Genomic DNA, 16,804 nt, shown 5'->3' with positions numbered 1-16,804 from the left:
GTCGATAGTTGTAAGACGAAGGTGAATAGTTAGTCGTTACTGACTTGGTACTAAAAATTATAAGATTAAATCGTACAACAGTATAGCCGTAGGAAAAGTATTTGTTTTCAATTTATCGATATCAATTTGCAAGGAAGGACAGATAAAGGCAGTTTTATTTTAGTGGTTTTGCTCGGTTCAGTCGACGGGCTTAAAAAAATAATATAATAAGAAAAAAAAAGGTAATAGCCACCCGTAGCAAGTCAGTTTGTTCTCCCATGCAAAAGGATGACAACGATAGAACTGTAGCATAGTGCATTGCATAATTCCACAATGCTCCTCGCCTCAGAGGAAACGCGGTATGGACCCAGTACAAAGCATCACTTTGAATAGGAAACAAATTATTTCGTACAGTACAATTGCCGCTTCGCTGCGTAAATGTCTTCTCCTAACAAGGAAAGTATACAGAATTGGGTGCAACCAAACAGGTGGGCGGTGGATGTGCATTCCAAAAGCGCCCCAGATAAGGTGGAATATTAGTTACATCGCCATAGGCAGTTTGAAAGATCGCATCCTCGGGCTGTAGAGTTGCATAGTGTGTAGGTGACGTCGTCGTGTTAATTATGAGTGCGCTTTAATACAGCTTCAGATGTTGGTTTGTTTGGCTAGAACGCTAGTGCGCTAGTGCGCTAGTGTAAGTATCATGTTTTGACACCGTTGTAGTTTCATTGTTATTAAAGTTATTGTATTCGGTAATCGTTTACTATTGACACCTGCAAGACACCATTTTGCACCAGAGTTTGTAACTTGAGCTAAGTCCCCGAAGCAAAATGCGTTCCATCCATGAAATGTACACTGGCTTTGAATCTGACATTCTAAAGTAAAACAGGTACACATTATCAAAGCGCGAACTGAAAAGTTTACACCCTTTGGGTGACCGACCGATTAACATTGTAGTACCATTCCTTGAACGAACTGTTAAGTATTACAACTCCATTAGCACAAAAGTCTAATTCTACCGTCAAGTTAATACTACAAATAAAATGTTATGAATTCTTTAACGCTGGAATCCGTGCCTGAAACCTACATCATGTACTTACGGATTAGTACCATGTATTTGTTCGATTCTTAAAGCGGAAACCCCAACAAAAGCAACCCAATGAATATCATCATACCGCATATCAGAAGGACTACATCGAAACAAATAAGTGTAAATACAAATATACACTGACGACATGCATTAGTATACTCTCAACTCAAAATACGAACTCTTCTGGCCTAATGGTCGATATAAATCTTTATGATCTTTTGGTGTGTACTGCATTGAACTACGTGCAATTAACCTTTTCGCCAGTTCGGGATTCCATATTCGGTCGTCCCAAAAATAGAAGACCCTTACATTTATTATCATCATTTCAGTTAATTGCTACCATCGATTCTGCCACCTACATGTTCTAGCGAATCGTCTATGAATGAACACGAAAGTCGATAAATCGTACCTTGTATCTCAAATCTCTTTGTCTTTTCTTTTGTTTGTCTCAACCTTTGCTGATGCGCGCTCCGTGCTGCCTTTACTTAAGTATCTGACACTTAGCAATTCAATCATATGCACGTACAGCAACTTGTAAGCTTGCGACTGAACGTATTATAAGAGGAAATCCGTGTCTGGAAAATAATTGATTCTATCTTCTTTTATTGCGCCAGCAAGGGGATCTGTAGATGTGCTAGTGACATAAGTTTTCATGATATAATGATTCTTCCACTCACTGTGACCAACAACAAATAAGGTAAAGATATTAGTGAAGCTCCTTTACGACCCACCTTTCCTAAATAGGGTTATCACGTCGCGCACAAATCATATTTCTAGTCTTAATACATGACTGATGTTTACAGAACATTGACTTCATCTTATAAGCTCCTTGACTCTCAATTACACCATTACATTACTGCAGCTGTTTTGTATCCAATCAACAAGCGTTATATTACCCCATTGGACTTACAAACTTCCCCTGGCCATCCTGATCACTTTTGCACCATATAAATAGTTACAGTTCATGTCTTCGTCAGCAGAAATCATACAGATCTTATCTGATCTGCTCAACAACAAGACGCCTCTTAGCAGTAAGACTTTGATCCCGGAAGCGTTTGCCCGAATCGTCAAAGAAGATGCCAACTTGTTCCCCACCATAGCTCCTATTATCACCAACATCTTACAAGCTCCAGACTACTACTTGATTGATCCCGAGATAGTCATTGTCACTGTATTAGAGGTACTTATCAAGTCTGTTGAATGCGAGCAGTTCTTGCAGTACTATCCTCTTCCATTTATCCTCCAAGCATTAGACTCGCCATTGAGCTCGTTGAATGTGTTGGCAGTGGAGGTGCTTAGCCGGAAAATTGAGTCAGGAGACAACGACTTCTTGGACAATAACCCCCAAGTAATCGACAAGATCTTCCTGCGGTATTTCACGACGTCAGATAACGACAATGATAGCGGGCAATTAGGTGTACTCAGTAAGATTGAAGGCTTACTATCACAAATTGCAAGACTCGATGTTAACACAGTTAAGAGTCAACTTTTGCCTAAAGACAAGTTAGACTTCTTGCAGGCAATTAAGCTGCGAAATGATATATTGAGTATCCGGATGATAAATTTTATACTAGGTTTACTCCCCAAGTACTTCAAAGAAATCCCTAGTGATTTATATACTTGGCCCCTAGAGTTTCTTCAAAGTCACGATGACGTCCTATTGGTAGCTGGCATCCTTGAGTTTAATAAGCAACTTTTGGGCAAAATAGATCTTGATGAAACCGTGCCCTCGAAAGTTCTAAGAACTTTCCAAGATATAATCACGTTGTATTTGGACAATGTGGCCACGGAAAACTTCCAATTCTTCACATCATTGTTGGTTGAGTTGATATGCACCATGGCCAGACAGTGCATGGTACCTCCAATGAACGAAGCCCGACATCAAATTACTTCCTTTGTGAAGGAAATCGAACTCTGTAAGGTTTCAAATATGCGTCTTGAATCAACAGATGATTTTGATTATCAATTGATTTCGTCAATTGATGCAAACTTCTTACAGTTAGTCAATCCTAATTTTGTTGCTGAATTCTATGGTGGTGATTTTGATGATTTCTATCTGAAACTGAAAGTTGGTATAACCTTGAACCTACTACGCAATGAATCTTTCTTCGATCAAATTAAATCGCATTTGACACCAGAAATTATTAAATCGGTACCTTCACTTGATCTTGCATATCGTCTTATCACCGTCCTAAGTGTGTGTCCCCATACATACAAGTTTCTTTTACATTCCCTTCCGTCTATAGTGGTAGGATATCTTATAAATGCTCCTTCGGAGATTAGTGATAAGGAAATATGGAGCTTGAGAGTGTTATCACTTGAAACCTTACTACATGGATTCCCTCCCAGAGAGTTAGATGGTTGGAGAAATGAATTAGAGGAATCATTACTCTTAATGAAATATGGCAGAAATATCAAGAATATTAATCCAAGTGTGGATATTGCTCATGAAACATTATGAACTATAGAGAGGATTATTTCTTCTTCTTCATCTGTTCCTTCACATAATAAGTAAGGGAAATGAGAATGATCAGAAGCAATCCGATATAGCCTAGCAAAACACCAAAGTTCCGGCCCATACTCAGTCTCTCCGTATTGAAGAAGACTATCTTCAACAATTCGCATGCATTATACATTAACAGCAAACCATATCCGTACCTATAAAACCCAGGCAAAAGAACAAATGGATTAAACGTTGGACTAATATTCCAACAGATGGCTAAGATAACATATATGGGAGCCATCCACAACTTTCCACTCATATAAATAACGGAAACAACAATTTCACTTTGCAAAGCACAGGCCCACATGTATATGAACATCACACACCAAAGAACCATAAAACCTGCTCTGCCAAAGGCATATTGGTAATTGACTTGGAAAGCGATTGATATCAACAGGTATACTAAAGAAAGAACAAAGCAATTGGACGCCGTGGCCCCAAGACGATAGATGACAAAATTACTCCATTTGAGTTTAGCAAGAAAGATTTGATGCATTTTAGTAGTAAATGAAAATTGGTAGAATGAAAAGAGGAATGCATAAACAAGGCCCAATTCTGCTGGACCAAGAACTGCAGGAGTTTGAGGAGGAGAAATATCCGTAAAGTTAATGGCTGGTTTGGCCAAAAGCAATGCCATGGTATTGTTATTAGCAAGCAAATCAGACTTTGTTGTAGAGTTTAATTGATCTCGTACCAAGGGTTCATAAACTTGAGGACTAGAATAATCCTGAAGCCACAAATTGTCTATCGTATGAATGTTCCTTACGACATATTGATTTAAAGCTGAAAAGTGTCTTCCAGAAGAATAGACAAAGTCTATTAACAGTCCAACCTCTGCAAGAAATGAGACGTTCTGATGAATTAACGCATCGTACAATTGGAACGTGGCATTTTCACTGATATAAAGCAAACCCCAGTACTTCCCCAGATACACTTCGTGTATAGCTTGTTCTCTGGTGGTTCTATTGGCCATTTTAGCCACAGCCTTAAAATATGGTAAAGAAGCAAGCTCAAACTTACCCAATTGAGTCACGTTAGGATCCCATAACGTCATGTTGGTGATGGCATCGTTTATATAGGCTGGAAGTATCGTCGATGTGGGTGAAAGTGTAACAGGGATATCCTCACTAACCAAGAGATAGTTCATGTTTTTGAATCTGTATTCACGACGATAGTTTGTTCCCCAATAGATTGAAAGCACTCCAAGATAAACCACTATGATCCGCACATACGATATCGCCAATAGCTTCACTGCAGTTAGGAAAGTTGATGATTGTGCAATCTGCTTAAAAGTTTGATGCTTATCATTATCTCCATCATCATCACCCGCTTTAGGTATAGTTTCTGGCTGTGAGGACCGAGAGCCCGCTTGGGATTCGTTGGATAATTCGGTATTATTATTATTATTATTATTATTATTATTATTATTATTATTATTATTATTATTGTTGTTGTTGTTGTTGTTGTTTAACTCGCTAGTGGTACAGTTCTTTTCATCCATAGGAGGATCTAAATGGAATGTCGCTTCTGCCGGTGATTCCATCTCAAGACCTTCATCTTTTTCTGGGTCAGCATAAGCTTTAGACCATTCTATTGGTGCATCTGATTGGTTTGTCATGGTAGCTGTGCTATGGTACAACCAGTAGTTCGTTCACTTGTCTCTAATTAAGTTGAACTATTTGAGTTCTTTGTTCATTACCTTAAAGGTCACTGTGCTTATATGCAAGGCCAGGTTGTTGCCGTATGATACACACTTTATTCCTTTGATTATAGTGCTTCACCCAAAGTAACAATACCTTTCAACTTCAAGTATCTTCAGCGTTATATTTAACTCATTAGAACCTTGTCATCGGTGTACATTGTGCCATTTATCTTGTTCACATATCCGAAATGCTTTGGTACCTTATTCCGTAACATGCCGCTTTATGCATACTTCGTTATTACCACATTTCGATATACCTGCATATAGGCGGTATTGACATCTGGAGAGAACATTTAAATGCATAACAATCATGCTAACTTGTGGATTAAGCGGCTTACGTAATCTATAGATTTATTCTTCGAAGTTAATCCTCAACACTTTTGGGACCTTTGGTGCAATACATGAGCATAATCAAGTTCTGGGTAATAGTCTATTTAATACACTACTATTAGAGAACAGCGTAGGATATTAACTCCATTGAAGATGTCAGAAACCAAGTCTTCCACCGATGAAAAGGGTATTAGCAACCCCTCTGGTCAAGAAAATGATCATGATGATGATGCACCATCGGCATCAGTGGATTCTATTTCCCAAATAACATCCATAGATTCATCTGCGGCAGATACGCAGAGTAGTTTAGAAGTAAAAGCTTTTGTTCCTAATCCCGAAACAAGCAGTGCCACCAGAAGGAAGTCCAGTTGGTTCGGAAGACTCTCAACCCGAACGGATTCTTTCTTCACTACTCATGAAGAAATCCCTCCGTCAATTGCACTGAATCTTATTGATGAGGATATAGCCCGAGACCATGGAGATTGGTTTGGTGGTACTGGGTTCCAAAGGTGTCTTACACGAGATAAAACCGATGTAGAGTCCACACTTGGTCCTCTTGACTTACCACCGGGGGAGCTGAAACCAGACCTTCTGAATGAACAACCAAGCTCCTTGTTACCACCCCCGGTTAGAAGGAAGTCAACCATTGCAACGATGACGCAAGAAACCGCCCGGAAACTTGGATTCTGGGATGAAGAGTTCCAGAAATGGAGAATGGTTATGGTCTTCAGTTTCCTCAAGAATTATGTAATTATCATTTTGGGGTTCACCATAGCATTGTCGATATATTGGGGGTCATTTTATAACCGATCCAATTATTATCACCGACTTAAGTTTGCAGTGATTCTGGGTGAAGATAACAGCAGCAATATTCCTCCGGTACTTTCTAGTACGGTAGAAGCGCTCATTAATAATGTACCTCAGCTTCACCAATACGGTACGTTTTCCATAGTGAATTACACCACAATCAATGCAAAGGCTGCACAGCACAATAGAAACATAACTGAACAAGTGGTTTGGGAAATGCAGCACCATAAGTACTGGGCCATCTTCTATATTAAGCCCAATGCAACTCTCAATTGGTACACGGCTTTGGCATCAGCAACACCCATGGACATTTCAACCTCGTTGATGAGCCTATATATCTCGACTGGGAATGACTATAACGCCTATAATAATGTTGTTCGCTCAATTATTATGGCGTTCTTTAGTATCTGGTACTCCTTTGTCTCCAAGAGTAACTTAACTTTCAACATGGCCAGTATGCTAAACTCTACCCAGACAGAAACTGTCATTGAGAATGCTCCTGGTTTGTTAACCACTGTCCCCAGTTTTGAACTCATTGATTTACACCCAGTCATAAAGCAAGTGTACCAGGGCCCATTGCAGCTCGGGTTAATTTATTTGGTGACCTTCACCTTTTTCCAGTACTTGTTCTCTAAGGAGATCCAAGCATTCACGGCTCAAAGATTAAAGGGAGTTCAATATATGATTGCCAGAGTAGCCATTTCCCAGGCTGCTTACGTCGTCATCGGCTTGTCGTACACCCTTTTGAACAGGGCCTTTGGAATAAATTACAATCATGCCTTTGGTAGAGCAGGCTTCTTGGTTGTTTGGGGTTTAGCTTCGTTAACATGTTCTGCAGTTGGAAGTGTGGTTGAATTATTTGGAGTCATTGCTGTTACTTTCAATCCTGCTTTTGTTGGTTTCGTTTTATTGGGGAATGTGGTAGTTAATCTTACACCCGTGGTTTCTCCTCCTATCATTTGTAATGCATTTTATCGGTATGGCTATGCTATGCCCATTTATGCCTCTTATAAGTTGATGCTGATGGTATACTTCAATACCAATCGTTCAGACATGGGCCTTTATATAGGTATTCTCTGTGCTTGGGTGGCAGTGACAAATTCTTTGGCACCGTTTATCTTACGATATGTTTCCAAAGTAGCTTCCAGAAAACAAGCAGAAGCTAATAAAACCTAAGTTTTGTTTCATATTGGGTCGCCTGAATGAACCCAGACTCCTCCACAAATACACATACGTTGAAAGTGTACTGTCCATAATCCAATTGGATGAGAGAGTTCGTATATCACAGGATCTGTAGCTAAGGAGATGCCTCGACACTTGGAGCACTTTCTTATCTTACTCTTGGACATATCAATGCCCACCTTTCTGAGGGCATCAAAGCATTGTGTAGGTGACTGTTGCAACCGATAAATGGGAAATGAGTTCATTGATGTTGGAACATAAAGAGATGTAGTTGAAACCTTCAGTGAGTCCACGTAGAACTTGTCGTTACAAATTCCAATCCCAAGCCAATCAACATCATAGAAGAATTGTTCAGATACTCTATTGTCTCTATTAACATAAGTGCTGAATCTGTCAAGAACAGCATTGGCAACATTATGAGCTTCAGACGAGAGCTTACCTTTACAAATAAGATCTTGCTCTGCCGTCAATTGGTCTTGAACATTGAACTCTTTTGTTACTAAGGCATCGCATTCTCTTAAGAATTGTTCAAATAGTGAGAATACAATGGGAGGGAAAGTGCAAATGGTAAAGTATCTGTTCAAGGCTTCTTTCATGGGGCTGAAGAGCTTATTTGACTCCATAAGTTCTTGGTGGATCTTCTTAAATTGTTCACAAGTCTTCATCACTGAGTTCAATGCATACATTAATATTAATCGTGGAACCCTGCAAATAAGCATGGGCAAAGCAATACTGTTTTCCATAGTTAACTGACTTTTAGTTTTGCTTTTCCGTTGAATACACAAGTGTACAAGTTCCTGATTAATGTAGATGAAGAAATCAATAAGAAACTTGGCATTACCCATAAGGGACATGATAAATTCCGCCCGATAAGTAGAATCCTCAAGTGTATCATCAGATGGCTTCCGTTTGGTCATTTGCTTATAAATTCCAGACAATAAAAACGCTATTCCAAGACGAGAGCTTCTTAAATTCAATATGGACCATGCAATATCTTTTACTAATCTGTTCTTATCGTCCATTTCTCCAAGTAACAATTGCAACGAAAGTAATCTTTGTAAGGCAGGATTCTGCACAAGTCTATCCACTGATTCTTTATGATAATTTGAAACGTAAAAGTTAATTGCTAAATGTGATGCCTTAAGAACTGAATCTGCAAAGTCTTGAGACTTTTTATATGGTTCTATACTTGTGTCTGTATTATTGTTTCTGATCCGTAAAACCTCACTTTGGATCAAAAGAATCAAATCCTCGCCTGAGGTAGTGGTATAGCAGCAAAAGGAATGGCATGTTGCAAATGCAGCTGCTGTGATAGTAAAGTTTGTGTCTGAAGAATCCAAGAACTTGTTCTTTTCTATCAATGCTAATTCAAGATAATTATTATTGTTGTTCTTCCCTACTTTAACATAGACAATCGACAGGCCTGTGGGAGAAACTCCAAGTATAAGATCACAATTATCTGGATTGTTAATTGCGGGGAATTGGAACCCTGCTTGTTGCAATATGGAAATAGATTTCGGAGGTACATCTCCATTATCGAGCTCAACTAATTTCATGCCATCTCTTTCCACTATATCTATTTTCCCGTTGGTGTATATGACCAAGAAGAAGGTATCAAGAAAATAGGGTTCTATGCGTTGTATCTTCCCCCTTCTCTTCCATTTATGCTGTAAAATGAGTCCATAATCTACCGTTTTAGGCGAGTTTTCGGGTTTAGAAACTCCCTTTCGAATCCCCAAGTCTAGAAAGGAATTAGAAATTATTTCACATTGGTCCTGAAGTCTGTAGTTATAAATAGTGGAGTTGGTTTCAGTGCCATTATGAACTTCATAGGTAATTAATACTTCAAGTCTTGAGTTGGAATCATACGAAGGATTTAATAAGTCAATTGACGTTAAAGTAGTGGTGATTTCGTCATTATCTTCGGTAATCATTATCCGAGAGATACACATGGTTGATTCTATTTTTGACTTCTTTAACGAAGGAGAAGTCTGGTTGGCCAATGGCGTGGAATACAGAGGGTCATGTTTCTGTCTATCAGCAGATTGAACCAAAAAACCCCAGTCGACTTTTATCAAATAAGAATTGATTTTATCTGAGTACAAATCATAGGCACAAACTGCAATCGTATTTTTATCAACAAAGCCAATACCCGCGTGTTCAAAAGCACAAGTTCCCGGTTCTTCTAAGGCAACTGAGAGCTTATGATATTCAACCTTATGTTCTCCTTGGTAATACATGACAAACTCACCGTTTCTTCTCAAGGCAACACACGCTTGCTTGGTACCAATGGGGTGGGCTACACCTTTGGGAGTGTATTGATGGGCACCATAGTTATACGACACTTTTCCGGCGTCACTTTCACTTTGGATCAAGGTGGCCGGTTTACTAGTGGGGTGTGTCTTCTCTGTAGGTAGCCATTTGAATGCAACGAACCCTTCTGAATTAGTTTCATCTTCGGTGTTCGGGTTAAGATCACGGTATATGAGTTCCATATGGCTGAAGGTAGTATATTCGTAAGTCGGTTGATTAATATTCGGTTTGGACTGGTCTGTAGACGATTTACCGTTGGAGGTGACGGTGGTGGAGGTTGAATTGTTTATGGTTGATTTGCCGACGGGTCTTTTAATGTCGCCGTTAAGATGGCCATTGGTACCGGTACCGGTACCGGTAATAGCACCAGAACCATTACCTGTACTTTTGCTAGCAGGAGTTTCACTAATACCTGTACCATTGCCGGATAACAGCAGGTTCTTGGGGTTTAACAAACTGACACCAGACAAAAGTAAAAAGAAATTGCCGTGACTATCGGCTACCGCGAGTTCTGTATTAAGCGTCAGCCATTCCAAATGACTGATATTGGCCAATGATTTGCCACCGTTGCTTGATTCTATCTTTGGTTTGACATTGATTGGTGGCACGAGTCTCCATGATTTTCCATTGATGTTTTCAAGATACGTGATGTAAAGACCCTCCTTTGCGGGCTTTGACTCGGGAATCGTGTACGCTATAAACCCGTTTCGAGACCACGTAATGAGCTTATTCACATTGACATGAGTCGACATGGTGATGATGATGAATGGAAGGAGAAGCCGAGTTTAGTCTATGACTTTTTTAGTGTCGATACTTTTCGCGTTTAGAGAAAGGTAGGGTAACGTTATGGAGATAATAATACATACAGACTGATACTGTGACACAGACAGGCACTGTGACACAGATTAACACGGTGATACCGTGTACGCAACGTGATACCGTAAATGCAGTGTGATACCGTGTTCAGTGTACAGTGTACTGATACTTACAGTGGTACGGTTAATGGTATACTAGTGTACTGTGAGTCTCAGTTATTGTTATATACATTTCACAAGTCACCCGGAACAGGGTACAGACCGGCCCAATCGGAAACTTCCTTATACAAAGCTTTGACTTCTTCATCCTCAGAAACCAACTTCTTGAATGAAGCCAACAACTCCTTAGGAGCCTTACCTTCTTCCTTAGCCTTCAATTTAAGGGATAACTCAACGGCCTTGTCGATAAACTCGGCCACTTTGGTGAATTCTTCAGATCCAAATCCTCTGGTGGTCATGGCTGGAGTACCGACTCTTAATCCAGAGGGGAATAATGCAGAAATATCTCCAGGAATGGTGTTCTTATTGGCAGCAATGTGTGCCTTTTCCAATAAGGATTCGACTCTGGCTCCATCAATACCCTTTGATCTCAAGTCTATCAAAATCAAATGAGTGTCGGTCCCACCAGAAACCAACTTGAATCCTCTCGCAGTCAAAGCTTCAGCAAATTGTTGAGCATTGTCAACGACATTTTGTTGGTACTCCTTATATTCTGGAGTCATAGTTTGTTTCAATGCAACGGCAAGAGCAGAAATAGTATGATTATGGGGACCACCTTGATGGGCTGGGAACACAGAAAAGTTTATCTTTCTTTCCAAGTCATAGGGGATTTCCTTACCCTTCTTGGTGACCTTTCTGATCCCCTTTCTGAAGAAAATCATAGCTCCTCTGGGTCCTCTTAATGACTTATGGGTAGTGGTGGTGACAATGTCGGAATAAGGAAATGGAGAGTCAGTCACTCCTGCGGCAACTAAACCGGAAATATGGGCCATATCAGACAACAAATAAGCTCCAACCTTATCGGCGATTTGCTTCATTCTTTTGTAGTCAACGACTCTGGAATAAGCTGAGGCACCGGCAACAATAACCTTGGGTCTAAATAAAAGAGCATTCTTCTCCAAAGTGTCATAGTCAATGATCCCGGTCTCTTCGTTCAATCTGTATGGCATGGTTTGAAAGTACTTGGAGATATAAGAGATCTTAGTGGTTGGAGTTTGGTATCCATGAGACAAATGTCCTCCATGAGGTAAGTCCAACCCCATAATTCTATCACCAACATCCAAAATAGCAGAATAAGCGTATAAATTGGCTGGTGCTCCAGATAAAGGTTGCACATTGACCCCCCATTCTTCAGGACTTAAACCAAAGGCTTCTAAGGCTCTTCTTTGACATAAACTTTCAGCCTTATCAATGATTTCATTCCCACCATAGTATCTTTCTCCAGGGTAACCCTCAGAGTACTTGTTTTGCATTTCTGATCCTAACAAGTCCATGACGGCCTTGGAAGTGAAGTTTTCAGAGGGAATCAAAGTGATGGAGTATCTTTGTCTGTCCTTTTCTTGCTTTAAAATGTCGGCCATTTCAGGGTCAACTTCTTCAACATGCTTGGAGATCAAACTCTTAGCAGCAGGAGTTAACGCATAGTTTCTGGCAAACACAGCTCTTCTGGCTTGTGCTTTTAATGACTGACGAAGCGAAAGCATAATTGTCTGGTGGTGGTAGAGGTCTGTCACTAACAAAAGTGTCTGAATAACTTGTGCAATTCAAAGGTGTCTTATAGTGATCGGACTAACTTGAAAAAAATTTTCCGCTTGTGTCACTTGGTGGTGAGTCAGTCTGACATTTGGGGTTTTGTTGTCTGTTTGGATCACGTGCATCGCTGAGTTAGGGTTCAGTTAATATACAATTGCTAACATGGTACACAATATGACCCTAAGACTCAGACAGACATTATCTTAGCAGAAAGATAATGGTAATCTATGTGTCAGATTACATTTGACCTGTTGGTGACAGAAAGGGAGCAGACAAACCCATTCGGAGTCAGCAAGTTCTTGTGCAGAAATCCGGGTCACCGGATCCGGGTCAAAAATACGCAAAAGTTCCCTATCGGAGTCAACAGGTACAAGGGGAAGAAGTCGCACAGACGAACAGTCAAGTTTGACTCTGTTGTTTACAGCACCATTTGATTTGACTTCCCTATGATGACTGACATAAGCTTGGAATTGGACATCTGAATGGGTTGCCATCTTCCAAGGGTATTTCCGGACTAGCATGTAGTAGAGAATTGATCCAAGGGACCATATGTCTGCTTTTTTCCCATCATATCGAATTGAAGAAAGTTGTTCTGGTGCCATATAAGCAGGGGAACCCACTGATCCTATAGCTAACTCATTAGTTGGTGAACAGTTAAAGGCCAGTCCAAAATCAATCAACTTCGCTATATGGTTTCTATCGAGAACCACATTTTCAAGCTTTAGATCTCGGTGGCATATGTTTTCGCTATGAAGATATGCCACTGCATTAACTATCTGTCTCCAGTAACAATAGGCACAACCATTAGACATTAAAGCGGGGTGTTTCTGTATCAATCGAAGCAAATTTACTGAGGCACCGGCTTCAAGATATATGACTATTTTCGAAGGTGACATTAAACCACCTTCTTTGACTTTGTATGCCTTGATGATATTCTCATGGTCTAAACCCCGAAGAATATTAAACTCTTTGAGTACTCTTTGTTTGTATTCCTTGACAGATTCATACTTCTCCTTTGCGAAGAATGTTTTGGTGACGAAACAAGTGACTCTTGCCAGCTCATGAGACTCTTTAGTTGAATAATAGAGGTCAGCATAACCAGTGGTTCCTTCTGCTAATCTGACATGGGCAAACCCTTTTTTGGAGACTTTAGGTTCAATCATTTGACTAACCATATAGCATGGTGGTAGCAGCACGAGTACCGTTTATGGACTAAGATGAGATGTGAGCTAGGGTTAACGCTTTAAGAGCATCTGCCAGAATTAATCACGACTGCATCTACCAAGAGTGTCTTGTGCTACCATATGTGACATAACTACTAAGCAGATTGTTGTCCAATCATTTATGGATGATGGTTTTGTATTGTCCTGTGCGTAATTGGTTTCCCCTTTGGGATTCCTTGATACCATCTTCCCCATTGGGATGCTCTATTGCCTATTTTTTTAATGAAGCCACTTCTCCGTACGGTACATGGCTGGATTCACTCAGTAGGAGATCCTTTGTGTGACATCCGTATCGCAAGTCGTACTTTTGGGCCATCCGCTCAGTCGGCAATTCAGGGGATGGATTGGGACTTTGCCTTCGACTTAAATTGTTCTCCAATTCTTCCTCTTCTTATTCTTCTTACTCTTCTTCTTCAACGTCTGTTGTCGTTATCAAGCTGCCTTTACTTCTTTGGCAGAATATACCCTTTTATTATGAAGCTTTCCATCCCCTTTGCTACTCTTGTTAGTGCAGCATCCTTTATGGGAGGCGCTGACGCTTTAAGAGTTCCAGACTTTCAACAAGTCTTTGACCTCGGACATGGCGCCATTGATCAAGCAATTAAGTTTGGTCAAGACGCTCTGTCTGCTTATGGTAGTGGTCCATTGTTACAAACCATTGCTTCTTATTTGAACTTGGACTTGAATACTCTTACCCCGGAAATGCACTCTGTATGGGATGAATTGGTCACTAAGTTCCCACTGACTATCTCTAAGATGCAACTCAAACTGTCTGTTCCAAAGGGTAGAAAGTTCAGAAAGGCCAGCTTTGACTTTCATGTTGCCGACACCAAATTCCCTGATCACAAGTTGAGAGTCAAGTCTACTCCAGCAGATTTAGGTGTTGATACTGTTAAACAATATTCTGGTTATTTGGATGTTGAAGACGAAGATAAGCACTTTTTCTATTGGTTCTTTGAATCCAGAAATGACCCTAAAAATGACCCCATTATCTTGTGGTTGAATGGTGGACCAGGTTGCTCTTCAATGACTGGTTTATTTTTTGAATTGGGTCCAGCTTCTGTTGGTGAGAAGTTGAAGCCAATTAACAATCCTTATTCATGGAACAACAATGCCTCTGTTATCTTTTTGGACCAACCAGTTAATGTCGGTTACTCTTATTCCTCTTCTTCTGTTTCTAACACTGTCGCTGCTGCTAAGGATGTCTATGCCTTTTTGGAATTGTTCTTTAAGCAATTTCCAGAATATAATAAGAAGCAAGATTTCCACATTGCTGGTGAGTCATATGCTGGCCATTATATTCCTCAGTTTGCTTCTGAGATTTTATCTCATAAAGACCGTTCATTCGAATTGTCATCAGTGTTGATTGGTAATGGTTTAACTGATCCATTGGTTCAATATGAATACTACCAACCAATGGCATGTGGTAAGGGAGGTTATCCATCTGTTTTAGATCCTGAAGAATGTGATGCGATGGAAAATCTGTTACCAAGATGTTTGTCGTTAATTGAATCATGTTATGAAAGTGGTTCTATCTGGTCATGTGTTCCTGCTACTATCTATTGTAACAATGGACAACTTCTGCCATACCAAAGAACCGGTAGAAATGTTTATGATATTAGAGGTATGTGTGAAGACTCAAACTTATGCTACAAGGATTTGAAGTACATTGATCAATATTTAAACCAAGATTTTGTTAAGGAAAGATTAGGTGCAGAAGTTGATAGTTTTGAAAGTTGTAACTTTGATGTCAATAAAAACTTTATGTTGGCTGGTGATTGGATGAAACCTTACCAAAAGAATGTTGTTGATTTGTTGGAATCTGGATTACCAGTATTGATCTACGCAGGTGATAAGGACTTTATTTGTAACTGGTTGGGTAACCAAGGTTGGACAGACAGATTACAATGGTCAGGTAGTGATGGGTTTGCTGTTACACCCGTTAAGGATTGGAAATTAGGCAAGAAAACCATTGGTGAAGTTAAGAACTATAAGAATTTGACATTCTTGAGAATCTTTGCTGGAGGACATATGGTTCCAATGGATCAACCTGAAAACTCCTTAGATATGGTGAACAGGTGGATTGCAGGAGATTGTAAGTTTTAATTAAGAGAATTAGCTAGATTGTGTTGAATTTAAACTGATTAAGAGCGTATTGATGTGTAGAAGAAAGGAACTTCGAAAGTTGTATGTGTGGTAGCGCGTCGTGCAACCTTCTGAACAAGCACCTTAAGCAATGGGTAATTGTCAATGAATATAAGTTACCTAGCTCCCTGACTGAGACTATTGGTTCTTAGTAGCTTGTGCATTCAATCTACGCATCTTCAATTTATAAAATGATCAATGAATTCTAATATACTACGTGTCTAAAAAAGGATGAAGTTCTTCTCCATTTTTACTTCATTTTAACCCCAGCCGGTCTTCACACTTGAAATACCTTCTAAGAACCAACCCCTTTATTATCACCGCATGTAGTTGTAGATTAACACATCCCACTCCTTTTACCACAAGTACTTCTTGCCACCCTCTCCATTTTACCACTTCCCCTAAACCTTTTCACCCAAGTGGATTTTGTTTATCAGATTTGCAGCCATTTAGCCACACACTATTAAGGAGCTGGTATTCTTCTACCTCCCCTGTAGATGAAGATCTCCCTTGCCTAGTGGGATGTGTTCTACTAGTTCAGCTGGGCAGATATAAAAGGAAGTCGATATATACCATTTTTTACTGAGGATTTTTCCCACTCTATATCTCAACCGTGTAGATATAATCAACTTACTATGAATGACCACCGAAACAGTCCCTGAGAAGGGCAAGGCTAGCCCTTACTCTGAAGTAAAACTTATGACAACAGCGTTAATCGTTGTTTGTTTGCGTGCTCTTTTTAACACAAGTGGCACCTGAGGATGTTAAAAGCAAAATTATGGAACGTTTGAGAACTGTATTTCTGGTTGCAGGTGGTCTTTTGATTCTTTTTGCATTGAGTGGAAGAAGCTTCATGCCCGAGCACCCATACTATATGGAATCACATCCACAGTTATCAGATTTCCTCAAGTATTTGTTTGATGCCTCGTTCGTTTGTGCTTATATTCAATACCAGACATTTTG

General features: G+C 39.9%; 6 protein-coding genes across 6 annotated transcripts; 3 read left to right on the top strand and 3 right to left on the bottom strand.

Moving 5' to 3' along the window:
• Positions 1-2,033: 2,033 nt before the first annotated feature.
• HSM3 (Hsm3p) lies at positions 2,034-3,530 on the top strand (the record flags this gene model as incomplete). The annotated part of the gene is made up of 1 exon (XM_043194752.1): positions 2,034-3,530. One exon carries the CDS (start codon positions 2,034-2,036, stop codon positions 3,528-3,530), a length of 1,497 nt encoding a protein of 498 aa, XP_043050503.1.
• A 13-nt stretch (positions 3,531-3,543) lies between these two features.
• Positions 3,544-5,190, bottom strand: SNG4 (Sng4p; the record flags this gene model as incomplete). Its single annotated transcript, XM_043194751.1, has 1 exon — positions 3,544-5,190. The coding sequence occupies one exon, from the start codon at positions 5,188-5,190 to the stop codon at positions 3,544-3,546; it is 1,647 nt and encodes a 548-aa protein (XP_043050502.1).
• A 567-nt stretch (positions 5,191-5,757) lies between these two features.
• On the top strand, positions 5,758-7,587 carry SNG3 (Sng3p; the record flags this gene model as incomplete). The annotated part of the gene is made up of 1 exon (XM_043194750.1): positions 5,758-7,587. One exon carries the CDS (start codon positions 5,758-5,760, stop codon positions 7,585-7,587), a length of 1,830 nt encoding a protein of 609 aa, XP_043050501.1.
• Positions 7,588-7,595: 8 nt separating this feature from the next.
• MED16 (Med16p) lies at positions 7,596-10,648 on the bottom strand (the record flags this gene model as incomplete). The annotated part of the gene is made up of 2 exons (XM_043194749.1): positions 7,596-10,518; positions 10,641-10,648. The coding sequence occupies 2 exons, from the start codon at positions 10,646-10,648 to the stop codon at positions 7,596-7,598; spliced, it is 2,931 nt and encodes a 976-aa protein (XP_043050500.1).
• A 306-nt stretch (positions 10,649-10,954) lies between these two features.
• Positions 10,955-13,648, bottom strand: SHM1 (glycine hydroxymethyltransferase shm1; the record flags this gene model as incomplete). Its single annotated transcript, XM_043194748.1, has 2 exons — positions 10,955-12,430; positions 12,752-13,648. The coding sequence occupies 2 exons, from the start codon at positions 13,646-13,648 to the stop codon at positions 10,955-10,957; spliced, it is 2,373 nt and encodes a 790-aa protein (XP_043050499.1).
• A 522-nt stretch (positions 13,649-14,170) lies between these two features.
• On the top strand, positions 14,171-15,802 carry CPY1 (carboxypeptidase C; the record flags this gene model as incomplete). Its single annotated transcript, XM_043194747.1, has 1 exon — positions 14,171-15,802. One exon carries the CDS (start codon positions 14,171-14,173, stop codon positions 15,800-15,802), a length of 1,632 nt encoding a protein of 543 aa, XP_043050498.1.
• Positions 15,803-16,804: the final 1,002 nt, after the last annotated feature.

This window comes from Scheffersomyces spartinae, assembly GCF_019049425.1.
Source record: "Scheffersomyces spartinae strain ARV_011 chromosome Unknown scaffold_5, whole genome shotgun sequence".
Taxonomy (NCBI): Eukaryota; Fungi; Ascomycota; class Pichiomycetes; order Serinales; family Debaryomycetaceae; genus Lizanozyma; species Lizanozyma spartinae.
The sequence above is the reverse complement of the archived record's forward strand: the minus strand, read 5'-3'. Positions and strand labels throughout refer to the sequence as shown.